The 14565-nt window shown below is 46.2% G+C and overlaps 1 protein-coding gene across 1 annotated transcript in view; it reads right to left on the minus strand.

The window, feature by feature from the left end:
- Positions 1-2601: 2601 nt before the first annotated feature.
- Cpxm2 (carboxypeptidase X, M14 family member 2) overlaps positions 2602-14565 on the minus strand; it is a 115032-nt gene continuing 103068 nt past the window's right edge. Inside the window, exons 11-14 of the mRNA XM_021166950.1 lie at positions 13314-13611; positions 7728-7867; positions 6456-6555; positions 2602-2916 (exon numbers count right to left, since the gene is read on the minus strand). Coding sequence (XP_021022609.1) covers positions 2663-2916; positions 6456-6555; positions 7728-7867; positions 13314-13611 — 792 coding nt within the window. The 3' untranslated portion in view covers positions 2602-2662. The remainder of the gene's footprint in view (positions 2917-6455; positions 6556-7727; positions 7868-13313; positions 13612-14565) is intronic.

A 14565-nucleotide genomic window follows, 5' to 3' on the forward strand; every position in this document is an offset into this window, starting at 1 on the left:
GGCCTGGAAAGATTTTGAAAGGAGATTTTCAGCAGTGGGAAGAGAAGTGTATACAGAGGTCCATGTAAGACCTTAGGCAAGATCCAGGAGCTAATTCTTTCTGAAGCAAAGACTAACACACTGAGAAGCTGAGTCAAGGGTAAGATTCTGAGCTTCAAGGTTGACAAAAGCCCACTTGTGCATGATGATCCCAAAGTCACAGGCCTCCTACAGAGCAGAGTTGGAAAGGTGATTCCTGTCATAGGCTCAGCCCTGCACCATACTCTTCTGAGACATGAGGGAGTGAGCTGACAAGTACATAAACCTGGGGCAGTGCAGCCTATAGACTTCAGCGCTGAACACTGAAGAGCTGTGGCTTGGAATGCAGAAACCTGGCTTCCAGGTCAAGGTGCCCAACAAGTCTAAAGTCTCCTGAGCAGATACGTGACTGTCTACCCTCTGAACTATAGAGACAGCCTAGAACTTTAGATGCTTTGTAATACTGCCTACCATATCTGATGCTGTGAGGCTTTCTGTGATAGATTTTAGTGACAGCCCCAGTCACCAATAGCTGTTGGATGTCAAATTTCAATTAATTGCACCTATAAAATGGTTCACCAGCTACACAGAGGCTAGTGATCACTGCATTCAATGGCGCAGAATAAATTAATCCCACCAGTCCAGAAAGTTCTACTGGACAACACCAGCTAACCATAGAAGTTAACTATGTCCCAACCTGAAGGCCAAAGTCACCTACCTACCTGTTTATGTAGTTTTCTGAACCACAAGCTGTGCCCATCCACTTGTGTGACTACTACCTGACCTGAGCTGTCTCGACATGGGACAGTTACACTTTGTTAACCATGAGATATTGACAGTCTGACCTTTATCAGCAAAGCTCGCTGCCCCAATCCCATGCTGACTGCCAAAATACTGGTGAGCATATTTATGTAAAGACATTCATCGACATCTCCAGTGTGTCCAAGCATATGTCTCTCCCAGGAAGAAGCAGAGGACACACAGCTGTCATCACCTGGAACTCAGACTTACAGAGGTTCAAGGAGTCTATTCTGAACAGGTACCTCCTCTAAGGTGACCAAACTCAGAGAGAAAGGGAGGGGAGGGCAACCTTTCTAGCAGAAATGGGCCCCTTCCCTTTGTGGATTGTTGACATAATGGTTCCCAAGGTACTGAAGTCTCCCCAGGGACCTCTTGCTAGAATGAGTCAGACAAGGAACTTCTTCCAGAAAGAGGTTTCACACATTTCTGGCCACCTTACATTACAGACTAGATCAGAGATGATGTGTCAATGCTGGATGGGGCCACACCTTGCCCCGACTGTCTGTGCCTGCCTGTTGCCCTCTATTCAAACAGACCCAGAGATGGCTTGTGGGGAGGGTCATAGGGTTCTTGATTTGTTCTTCTCTCCAACATGGCCATATTGAATACTTCTTCCTCTTTTTGCTTTTCACCATTATTTGTCTTTTTACCTGGAGTATTGGGGATGGGTAGCAGAGCCCAGATGGTTGGGGCTGAAAGAGCCCAGAGTTCAACCCTAATGGTTGTAGTTACAGAGATATTAGGTGCTGCATACCTGCTTAGAAAACCACATGAGAGGACCTTACCATTTGCTTTATTTGTTTATTTGTTTGTTTGTTTGTTTCATTCTCTCCAGGTCAACAAGGCAGCAGGATGAACAGAAATGAGACACACTATTCTCTTACACAATGATTCAACCACCTCTCCCAGACTCACGTGTCCCAGGTAATCCTAAATTGCTTTCTTTTTCATCAGATGATGCTTGATCGGAAAGATGTGGCTGTCTGTATGTTCATCGTTACTCCCCTCCTGATTGGGGCCAACATGGAGCTCTCACATTCTGAAGCAAAAGGAACTCCGGGTTTGTTTCCTTCAAGGTCTTTTCCAAGATGCCCTGACTGACTGCTCTGGCCTCCTAACAAGTCTGGCTCTCCTCACCTCAGGGCTAATGGAGCAGCAAAGGGTTTAGGGGCTTTCTGGGATAACAAGCCCCTCCCCCAGGGTCTGCTGCCCAGCACTCATTCTTGGGTGCTCTCCACTTCTGTCTGCTCTTAGGAAGGTAAGCTTTGTTAGAAAAAGGAGCAGAGCTGACTTAGGACTCAGCGATGCACACTTGGTAATAAATGCCTCTATTGTCAATAGAACACAGAGTGTGTACATAGCAGCTTGGATTGTCCCCTGGGGCCAGAGAGGATGGATTTTCTTAGGCTGCATAAGAGCATCTCAAATGATAACATCTGGGGCAAAGGATTCCCCGGGTGCTGCAATGTCAACTGTGCCACTTGCAAATGCACTGGGGAGCTTGGATGTCACGCAAATGGGGAAGGCTTGATTTCCCTTCCTGGACAGCCAGTGGTCAAGCACCCTTTTCAGAATCTCAGACTGACTCACTGAATTAATTCCCTCACTGCTACCGGCCTTTCTCTGCTGCTCTGTTCAAGGTATTTGGATAAATGAGAACAAAGAAAAAAAAAACACCCTGAGCCACCAGCCCTCCCCTTTGGGATCAGCCAAGCCATGCAGGTGTGCTCCTGAGTGTCTCTTGAATTACAGTCAAAACAACAGGAAGAGCCTGCTACAGAGTTACTACGGGAGTGGATTTTTATTTGCACGGTCTGGGGTATGTCTCAAGTGTCCAACAGGGTCACCCACGCTGCCGCCTTTTCCGTCCCCGCAGCTTCAGGCGCCTGGAGGGTAGGCTGACAGGCTGCTTCCCAAATGTCTCCATAATTTCTCTTATCCTAGCCAGGTTGGTCTTTGTGAGGGTGAAGTCACACCGAGTAGCTCCCATATCATAGCCAACCATGCAGTTCTTGGTGGAAGTGATAAAGCCTTCCGCCTTGGCTGTGACCACATATTCGCCAGGGTTCAGTAGGCGCCAGTAATCCCCATCGCTGGCTGGGAAAAGAAAGCAGGGGACCTCAAAACAGATTCTTTCTAGCACAAGTAGTCCCAGCCTCACCCATCAGAGCTGGACCTAAGCTCCCATGATCAAGTGCTTACAGCACTCTGGAAGGCAAGGTGTTTTTCTCTTTGGCTGCTGCTTTAATGTTTCACCAGGAAGGGGCTTAGGGCCTAGGCTCCCCACAGTGTGTAACCCCAGATGGAGATGAAATCTTCAAGTCTTTCCTATGTGACAGTACAAGCCGTTCATTATAAGTGTGAACTCACAAACATTATGTCCTTGCTACCAAATGGCCTCTTGTAAAGTCAGCAGCTCATAGCTTCCTGGCTTCAGAGCTATGAACATAGAAGAATAATCATTTCTAAAAGGAGACGGTTCTTGGCTTCTGAAAGTTCAGGAACAGACGCCCAGGAGATGGCCCTGGTACCTGTATACTACCCCAGCTCTTGTTGTATGGCCATGGGCAGGGAGAGACTTGGAAGCCACAGGAACAGGGACTCAAAGCAGGACAGGGACTCAATAAGTCAAGGAAAGACCCATGAGAACTGGCAAGCTGCAGGCAGGGCTGAAGAGGAACCCTGATACCCATCTATACAACTAGGTACTTACCCAATGGGTCCCTTCCTTAGCTCAAGTGGGTCAGGACCACCTTAGTTAACAGACTCTGGGACTTAACTAACTCTCCCTTGAGACCGACCAAGCTTACTTTCTCATGCAGGCATACATGCTGGCTTCCTGCCTATTCAGTTCCTTTTAGCTGCCCTCCTCACCTGGCCACACTCAAAGAAGGAAGGCTGAGATTCAATTACAGGTGGACTGCGGCATAAGACATGAGCTCTAAAGGATATCATACCTTCACATAGAGACTATGGCAAGATCAGGGAACAACTCCCTCACTCAGAGACACTGACTTGTAGAAGGAAAGTTGAGAGGGTAAAGGGTATCTCTCGCTCAGCATGACTCAAGGAACTCTGGGATGTAGAGTTCCCTAAAAGGAGAATTACATGCCAGGCGGACTGGCCACCATTATACCCGGGACTGTGGCATGTAAAGCTGTGAGGTATATATCTCTACATAGGTACATGTCTGTGTATGTATTGATCCCAGATCTCTGCATGCCAGACAAGCTCTACCACTGAGCTACACCCCTAACCTGATGAAGAGTCTCTTCTTTGGTAGAAAACCTGCATTCCCACTAAAGGAAGACACACAAGACAAGAGCTAGGGACCTCTGAGAAGCTCCCTCCCTCCCTCTCTCTCTCTCTCTCTCTCTCTCTCTCTCTCTCTCTCTCTCTCTCTCTCTGTGTGTGTGTGTGTGTGTGTGTATGTGCATTGACATACATGCAGATATGTGAAAGTGCTCATATGCATACGTGTGTGTTGGTGCAGAGGCCCGAGGTTGAGCCTAGAGAGCACAGTGCCCTCCTTGATTGCGCTACACTTTGTTACTTTGTTTACTGAGTCTTGGTCTCTTGCTGCCCCTGGAGCTCACCAATTTGCCTAGTTTTGCTAGCTAGCTTACGCAGGTATTCCATATTCTGTCTCATTCCTAAGCATTAGTAGTATAGGAGACTCTGCTAAACTAGCCCAGTCCGTACATGGGTGCTGGGGATGTAAATGCTGGTCTTCGTGTTTGTATGACGAGTGCTTTATCCACTGAACCATCTCTGCCCCCTTTTCCTGACCCTGAGCAGATGCTTTGTGGTCCTGTCCCCTCTCTGTGGCATGGCACCTTTGCTCTTTAAGCCTGCATCCATTCCTTAGTGAGGGAACCCCATCTTGCCTTTTTGGCCTGTCTCTGTATCTACCTGTTGTATTTCTTTCTGGCTCTGGTTGCCATCTGTAATAATTTTATTCTCCCTAACAATTCACTATAGGTGTCCTCCGTCAGAAAGCGCACTTAGTGGTTAGGGACATCTTTGCTGTTTGCAGCAGGAGTTCTGGGCTCATAGTCAGTGCTCAATAAACCAAACTAAAAGGAAGAAGAAAACGATGAGGACCGCATTTGCTTCACAGAGTCAGAGCAAGAGGTGTTGACATCCTATAATCTGGAAGTTTCCATTTCTGAAACGTGGATCTGCTTAGTGGTCCCCTCTACCTAGCAGGTCTCTCAGAAGACTGTGGACAATGTTTTCCCACCTCATACGTAGGGCTCTTCTTATTTATTCTCCTTTTTCCCTGAAGATGTTTACCCTAGAACTGTGAACTAGAGAATATAGAGGAAGCCTCACATTGAGTTCTGTCTCACTGGACAATTGAGCTAGTGTTCTGGGATAAACACTCCATGCAGCCACCGTGCTAGGTTAACACTGTGGACACTGCTTGTCACTTTTGGAATGTAAGGGACACCCCAAGCCCAGTGATTGCTCATTCATTAGCAGCTCAAATTGGTGTCTTCTAAGCAACGGACAGCAGGTGAAATCCTAACCCCAATGTGCTTCTATAAATAATCTTTCTAGCTCCCTCTCTGAGGGATTCTGTTTAATGCCTCTGTTTATGTTATACAAACTTCCACTGAAATGAAACTTGTCGGATCATATAAGCCTCAGATGAAAATCAAGACAAATTCAGCACTTCTGGTGAGAGCAGAGGATACTCATAAAGAGGGGTGTGTGTGTGTGTGTGTGTGTGTGATATGGGAGGCATCTTCTCAGAGCACATGCTGGGAAATTATTTATAGGAGGAAGTAGAGGGTATGAGATGCATTTGCCCTTAGCTCATCCAAACTGCCGGCTTGATTACAGGGCTTGAAAGTCAGAGCCCATTAGGTAAAGCATTCTCATCTAGGCTTATAGGGCCCCAGGGCCTTTTTACCTCCCACTGTGCAGAGCCCCAGTGTTTTCCTCCATTGCCCACCAGGCACTAAAGAGTGTGAGGAATGCTCAGGGCTCCTTTAAGAAGTACTATTTAAAACACAGATCCTGCATAGAATGAATGGCCCCATCTTTCATTCATGTAGAACACTAGCATCCTGCTCGGTCTCTGGCAAATTAAGAGGGCTTGGTCCAGATCTATTGGATGGATGGATGGATGGATGGATGGATGGATGGATGGACAAATGAATACATGCATGTTCATAAGGAGCTATGGGTACAAACTTCCATGCAATACTTAGTGAAACCTTATGGACAAGTGGCTATAACATCTAACACAAGTGGTAGAAAGAGTCAAGGGCTCAATGGCGAAGGAAAAGAACATGGATGCCATACAACAGCCCCTCAGTTCACAGAAGCTTCCACTATGGCAGGAGCTTTGATAATTGCTCTAAACTGTCCCAGGGAAGGGGTAAGAGGAAGGTAAAAAGTCAGGCTGACAAACCCCATTGCAGGGGTCTCGGGAAGTTGGAGAGAGGAGCTGCTGGTTCAGTCCTAAATAACAAGTTTCTATATGAATACCCCGTGCTAATCAACTGTGTCACTGGCCCCACAGTGAATGAGTTTCTAAAACTCCAATCAGTGACTGAAACCCAAGCAGCATGCTGCAAGGAGCAGGTTTTTATTACTGAGACAGTTTATATACATTTCACAGATACCTGTCCGGATGTCATGGTTAACACCTTCCACAGAGATGACAGCATTTGAAATCCCTTTCCCTTGTAAATCTCTCACTATGCCTTTGATGCCTCGATGAACCTGCAGCAAACATGAGACCTAGTGAGTCACCAGACAGCTCTGGACCCCAATGGCACAAGCAAGGAGGCAGGGCAGGTAGCATCAGCTCAGCCCTCACCAAGAACAGATAATATGAGTCTAGCTCAATATGCGCCTGGCTCTGCATGGACTTGCTAGAATGTTCTGTGGCCCATGATCCAGAACGTTTCCCATTGCAATTAAAAACTTTCAGGTGAAAACATTAGGGTCTCAGAGTTTCATTAAAATCCACCCACGAGGGCAAGGGATGTGGCACAGAGAAAGAATGCCAGTCTAGCATGCACGTGACCCTGGGGTCCCTCCCTGGCACCAAAAAATAAAGCAAAGTTCTCTGGAAACCAGAATTTAACTTTTGTTAATTTTACTTTTATTTATTTTAACTTGAGACAGAGTCTCATTGTGTAATCCCAGCTGGCCTGGAATTTGCTATAGAAATTCAGCTGGCCTTGAACTGAGCACTCTTCTACTTCTGCCTCCCAAGAGTTGGGCTTGCACCTCCAGTTTAAAATGTAACTTAATTTTTTTTTATCAGGCATGCTTATTTGGATCGTCCTGGGCTCCTGAGACTTAGCAACATAGGTAGCAGAAGCAAGGGAACCAGAGGCCATCAAAATTAATCACTTTGTCTTGAGTCCATCTATTAACTAACCATGTCACATAGCACACAGCAGCCAGATACTGTCCCTCAGTCTCCTGCCTGTAGGATAATGTGACAATCCGTGATGGCTCAGTACTTTCTCAATGACAGTCTGGACATGTTATCTACAGAGGTAGTTTTGGCAAACTCAGACCATAGCTTCAAATTTGCCTAAATTCTACAATCGAGACTTTCTCTCCTTTCCCTCTGCAAAGGAAAATGAGCCATTCCCTTGAGGCTTGGGGGCTGGGGCAGAAGTTCTACTCATGGCTTCCTGACAGAAAGAAACTGGCTCCTACTCTCTGTACCAAGAGTCCTTCTGGAAACCCTTGCAGGGCAGACTTAGCATAAGATCCAGGTGCCAACCACAGTCATCTGGCAGAGGTACAGCCACTGCACCAGGAAGCTCGTGTGCCCCAGCATGGGGCTCCATCCGACTCTCCCATGGCTGTGATGTTCACACTCACAACCTATTCCTTAGCTAGTTCCTCTCATCCCAGCCGCATGTCCAGCATACCTGCTCCATGAACACAATCAGAGACTCCCGGTTATTCTCCCATTCCTCCGGCAGCTCACTCTCGTGTGGGTATTTATCACAGCCCACGTAGATGGACAGCTCAAAGCAGTTCGTATGGAGGTAGCTGAAATCGTTTAGACCTGTCAAGCCAACCAGACATTTTAGCTGATTTAAGCCTCAAGTGGCAAGGGGAGTGGGCAAGGATGTTCACAAACATTTAGGGCTCTTCAGCTGAACAGGGAAGCAGAAAGAATCTGCTATAGATAAACAGAGGGAAATAAATGCGCCTGGAAAGCCGTCGTTAATAACCACAATGGATTAAGCGTTTAATTCACTGCGTTTGGCAGCTGTATGGGTCTCAGATGAGAGCCTGAATAGTTCCCTGTTTCAATTCATTAAGATAGCTAACCTCTGTCCTGTCTGCATGGTCTTCTCTGTGTCTCTTTCTTCCTCTGCCTCTTCCGGGCATGCCCATAAGTTGTGTCCTACAGGTCATTACATTGTCCTCACAAACTCAGCCATAGCTCAGCCTCACAAATAAGACAAGTGAGGACAAGACAAGATCAGTGGGAATTTCATCCAAAATTTGTGCTTCTTCAAGGGATCATGGTCTAGATTGGAGCCTAGACCTTGTGTGTGGTTGCTTTGCAGCAGCTTGGATATCACACCCACCCAGTGATTCCCAAATCAACAGACCTGCATCCTGATGTGCAGATGGAAAGCAGCCAGGCTGGAGTATGGCTGTCCCATATGAGCCTCCCGGGGCTACCGTTACAAATGACAGCATCATGGCTTAAAACACTCATTGTCATGCGCTGAGAGGCTGGAAGTCCTCAGGTTCGTGTGCTCCCTGCAGACCCTTGTGGGAGCACCCTCCTTACCAGCCTGGCTTTTGCTGGCCTAGGCATTTCTTATGTCAATCGCTTGACTCTTTTCAACCTTCTGTATTTGCTTTTTCCTCTTTGGGTTCATTTAAGGACAGACACACCTCACGGATGTAGCACACATCCGGTGACAGAGAATTAGCTTCTCCAGGCCCTTAATTGCATCTCCAAAGACTGTCTTCCCAGTAAAGTAACAATTACAGGTGCAAAGGAGTTACATAAAACAGACATGTTGTTTGGGAGGTCTTTCTCAAGTCATCACACTGCCCAGTGTTTGTAAAAGGAATGATTATTATCATGAGTGTCACATGGCATAAAGGAGCACACCTTTTGAGGTGGGGGTGGGGTGCCAGAGATTGGACTCAAGCCATGATCCATGCTCAGCACTGAGTCCCGCTCTACTAATGAGCTTCCCCCTCAACATTTCTGCCTCTGAACAGAACGTTCAGCAAGCTGTGCTCTCCCACAGCAGGGCAAGCGCTGCTCGGTGGAGGAGATCTTCTAAGGACCCCTACCTGCTCCCTGGGGGCCAGAAGAAGGTGCAAGCTTGAAACACGAGGCTCTGTGTGGACAGAGAAAAGCATGCTCTCCAAGGGCTCTCTCACAAAGGGTCTTTTGCTGTAAAGCCAGATTTTGGAGTGTCCACCCACTGTCCCATGCTGAAAACAGTACCCAACCTTTAGCAGCTTAGCTCTCTCCATTTGATTCCAGACTCCAGACAGTTGAATTTCAGCAACTGGGACCTCTCAGGATAAAGCAAGCAAGGAAGAGTAAGACAGGAACAAAGGGGACATGATGAGATTGTATTCAGGAAACATGAATGCTTTGCAAGGGCAGGCAAACTCTGTATTCATCTGTCTTATCTATCAGCCTACAGTGAGATACTGAGGGTATCTGGGGCCTATGGCAACAAAGTAACTGCTCAGGCCAGGTCTTGACTCTTAGGAGGAATGGGCCTCTTTTGAGCATAAAAATGTCATCACCTGGGCTGGCGAGATGGCCCAGCAGATAAGAGCACTGACTGCTCTTCCAGAGGTCCTGAGTTCAATTCCCAGCAACCACATGGTGGCTTACAACCATCTGTAATGGGATCTGGGGTGTCTGAAGACAGCTACAGTGTACTCATCTAAATAAAATAAATCTTAAAAAAAAAAAGATGCCATCAGCCTCACATTCTTAGGTTCTGCCAGTACTGAAATAATTGTGATAATTAAAATTCTGGAGTAGGTCTCTCTCTCTCTCTTCCTCTCTCTCTCTCTTCCTTCATTTTTTCTCCTCCCCCCTTTTTCTATCTTTCTTTTTTCAAGAAGCACATTTCAAGCACTGAAAGCCTGAGACATGCTGACAAAATGCTGAGAAACTTCAGCCCGGAGCAGCTAGGCCCATCCATCTCTGTTGCTGACACTCTGCCCTTCAAGTGAGACCTTGCTCAGAGCATTTCAGGCAGAAAGGTTTGGACCATGGAAGGTGACTTCCTGTCCGAAGCACCTGTGGACCAGGATCTGCTACACAGCCTCATAGCTCTTCCAAACCTTCAGGACTGGCAAGAGACATCCTTTTCAAATCTCTCCATGCCCTAAATCATTCCTATTGCCCACCTCACCTGCCCTCCTTGTGATTGCCAGTATGGGTCTGCAGCCAAGAGCACAGTCATTTCGGAGTTCAGAAGCACAGGCTGCCCATGCTGGACACTGTGAAATATCCAAAGTCTTACTGGTAACCACTTCCCCCACACTCACTGCTATCTTCATGGTAGGATAATGGGTGAGAAGACAGAGCAGAAGGACTGGGAAGGGGGTGGGGGAGGAATTAGAAAGCAGATTGCATGAATCTACAAAAGAAGGAGTCTGCAGAGTCCATCATAGAAGAATGATGGAAAGGCTCAAGCTGCCACGCTGCTTTGCCATAAAGTCCCCGAAGTAAGGGCAAGCAGAACTCGGAAGGTGGAAGCATTCAGTGCTGCCTGCATCAGTATGTGGCAGTCTGTGGCAGCCTGCTTTCCATGACATCATTGTTGTCCCAGCACTGTCAGACTCAACAGTGCCTGTTCACAATGTAGTCACGGCAGAAATAAATAAATAAATAAATAAATAAATAAATAGATTTTACTCAGATATTCTTGTAGGTCTGTCTTTAGGTCCCTGCAAACCAGTGCTTATTTTGTAATTTTTATAGTGCAGTGTAATTTGTATAGTGCAAATGTTGAATTTGTATAGTGCAAAAAAAGAGAAAATATCTTCATTTGGATTGTTGCCAAGACAAAAATGGTGTCTGTTCTGATATGTTTTAAAGTGACTATGGGAACAAATATTTCTGTTTTGTTTTTTTCCTTTTCCAAGAGAGGGACATACTTGAAAAGTATATGAAGACTGATGTATAGAAAAGTATACTATCAAAATTAACTAGTATAGTGGAACAGAGAACAGATTAGGCTCATGGAGTCTGAGTCTCCTAGTTTCCTTTGAAGTTGTTGTGGTAAAGTATTCCAATAAAAAGGCAACTGAGAAGGCATTACCTGGCTTACAATTTCAGGCCACAGTCTAACACAGCAGGGAACCTGGAGTGACTAGTCATATCCACAGTCGAGAGCAAAGAGAAATAAATTCATTTGCATGCATATCTATTTGCTTGGCTATGCTCAGATCAATTTCTCCATTTTTATTTAGTTCAAAGATGTCTACCTAGGGAATAGTGCTGCCCACAATGGGGTGCATCTTTCCCCCATCCATCCCACAGGCCAAACCAATATAGAGAGCAATCTTGGGGCATTGCTCTCCTCCAAGATAATTCTAGGTTATGTCAAGGTGACAGTTAAATCTAATATTACATGGTGAGCATGCCTGTTAAAGGGGAGCCATTGGGGATGGAACCTTAGGCTGAGTGTTTCTGATCAGCCAGACATGAATTGCATCCCCATACATTCTCTCTTTGATCCTAACACATCCTAGAGGGAAACACTACCACCATATTTTTAAGCCCAGTTTTTCTAAGAGAAAAGTGTAGAGCTCCAGAGAAAAAATTATCCAGAGTCATACATTATCTAATGATAAAGCCAAAGTTGAACTATTAGACATGAAAGATTTTTCAATTCCATTATTGCCTTGAAAGTCCTCTCACTATCAAGAAAAAAAGAGGGGGATTTGTATTTTTCTGGGACTTTCGACCCCTGCAGATGATCTTAGGCATTATGCTATTCTCCGCCCTTGCAAATCTTGGTATGTAAACCATGGGGCTCTCTGGTTGCTGCCAAGTGATTTGGGGGTCTCTTAGAAAAGCCTCTCTAGGCCCATGTGGTGGCTATACACAGCTGGCTTTGACATCTGGCACTGGTGACACTGGGTAGCTAGCCCATGGACAGCAGATGTATGTAGCTGTTTTCATCACAGGGAGATCTCAGGACACAGCAACTCAGTCACATCACACCTGAGCCAGGATTCAGACTCACGACCTCAGACATCCCCTCGATCGTGGTTCTAAGCAAGGAGCCCTAACTTTGGCACCAACATGCCCTGCTACTTTCTCCCATGTGCAGTCCTGTGAAATGTGAGTGTCTAGGTGGCTAAGGGCAAGACCTAACAACTTCCAGCTCTACCAGTTTCTTGATAGGGCAGAATTCCAGCCATCTCCAGGCCCTCTCATTCATAAAAATGAGTAAGCCCCACCCACCTCTGAGAATGCAGTAAGACCATTAAAGGACAGTCTGTGGGGAGTGCCGAGGACAATGCTTTGGAAGCCATTGCTAACCATACTGACCAGAATGACAAGGAAGGAGTTTGATAGCTAATCTTTGTCAACTTTACTATGTCTGGAATTATTTAAAACCCAAACAACTGGCCACACCTGTGAGGGAATTTCTTGACTGGATCTTTTGAGGTGAGAAGATGTACTCTAAATCTGGGCCACACCTTCTGATGGTAGCCCACATGAAGGGGAATGGAAGAAGGAAACTTCATTTGCTCTTTGCCTGCTTGCCTTACTCTTACTGGCAAGTGCATCTGTCCTGTCATTGAAATATCTTTTGCTGGTATTAGAACCTGTGTCTTCAGGATTCCAACATAGACTGAAGACCAACAGCTCTCTGGGAATTCGCTATGCCTTTCTGTCAGGAGAAAGTCCTACTCAGACACACACACACACACACACACACACACACACACACACACACACATTCAGCCTATTAGTTCCGTTCTTTTAGAAAATGCTGACTAATGGAAAGGGGACATATGGCAGAGAGGCCTGGGGTTAACTCTGGACCAGAATCTATGGTTATTAATATTGACAACTTGACAGGATCTCTACTCCTCCTAAGAGACACACCCCTGCATATGTCTGTGATGGGTTAGCTAGACTGTGCTAATTAAGATGAGAAAACCCAACTGTGGATACCACCATGTGTTAAGCTGAGTTACTGGACTGAACAACAAGAAAAAAGGCAACTGAGTATCAGTATCCATCTCTCTCTACTTCCAGACTATGTACATGCACACACATATGCACAGACACATATGCACACACATGCATGTGCATTACACATGCACATACACACACATGCACACATATGTGCACACAGCCACACATGCATGTGCATGCCTTAAATTGCTCTTGTCAGATGTTTTGTCACAGCAACAGGAAACATAACTAGTGCATCATCCGTAGTCCTTGGGAACATGATGTTAGACTGGCAGATAGATCTAAGACGTACTTCCAGCCACTGTGTGCCAGGAAGCCCCATTGACGGTGCCCTCCTCCTTCTGAAAATCTTCGGTGTGGCACACTCTCCTCCTGGCATCTGTCATGAGGCGGTGAGTGGAGGCGTAGGAATACGCCAGCCAGCGGAACACATGATCATCAGGTGTTGGGGTGTGCTCCTGGGTCTTCCACAGGGACCGCACCATGTCATAGGGGTATGCCACGACCAGCTCACCCCCCTGTAGGTTGCCTCCCAGCACAAACGGGATCTTCTCCATCCAGGCAATGACGGCTCTGGTCTCTGTGGCCACCTGGGAGTATACAAATTTAACAAACAGAAAGAAGTTGCTTCGCTTCCTTAGCTTTCAAAAAAAAATGGAAATTTTATGGAGTAATCTCAGCAATATTCAAAATCTCAAACTGTGCCCTGGGGAAACTGGACATTTTAGAAGCAATGGATTACAATAGGGAAGGCCAGGGAAAAGCTGAGTTTCCATGGCAGGATTTTCTAGTGAATACTTCATCAGGGCTAAAGTGGCATCATTCCATTAATCCAATGAACTCCTGAGTTGGGGTGTTCACTAACTACAGACAGCAGGAGGAAGACACACAACCAGGAGTAACCCCAAACCACAAGCCTCAATCTCACCATGCTGCTAGCCAAACTATCAGCTGACTTTTCTAGCAAAGGGCTAGATGGTGACTCTGGGGCTTTGTGGTCCAGGCAGGCTCTGTCACAGCCACCCAGCTCTGTTCCTGTAGCAAAGAAATACCATGGACAAAGTGCAAATGTGTGTAGATCGAAGCCACTCAGGAAGGCAGGGCTGTGTGGGCCGGAGTTTGTGGACTTCAGTCTTAAAGTCACTCTCAGTTTCCAGAAAACAGAAGGATGTGACATTTCAGGAACACAGTCCGAGCTCCCAGAGGCAGGAAACCCTGCTGCTCATGCACAACCATATGCAGAGGTAAGCAAGACAGAGGAGAAGAGGAAGGAATGGAGGGCGGACTGTTAGCAGAGACATAAAATGTCTAGAACACAGGAGAAAGGAATGGGTTTCATTTGAATCTAGATTTAAGCAGATGAGGGTGGGGGTAAAGTGGGATGAGAGAAATGGGGGAAGGGTATTCTCTGGTTGGTATAAGAAATGAAATGGGATCCTAGCATTGCAATTAAAATAAAACAAAAATAAAAACAAAAACAAACAAAAAGTCCTAATTTGGGACCCAGAAGGACCCATAAAACAAGCCTGACTGGAAGTCAAGTC

Source organism: Mus caroli, chromosome 7 (genome assembly GCF_900094665.2).
Source record: "Mus caroli chromosome 7, CAROLI_EIJ_v1.1, whole genome shotgun sequence".
NCBI classification, from domain to species: Eukaryota; Metazoa; Chordata; class Mammalia; order Rodentia; family Muridae; genus Mus; species Mus caroli.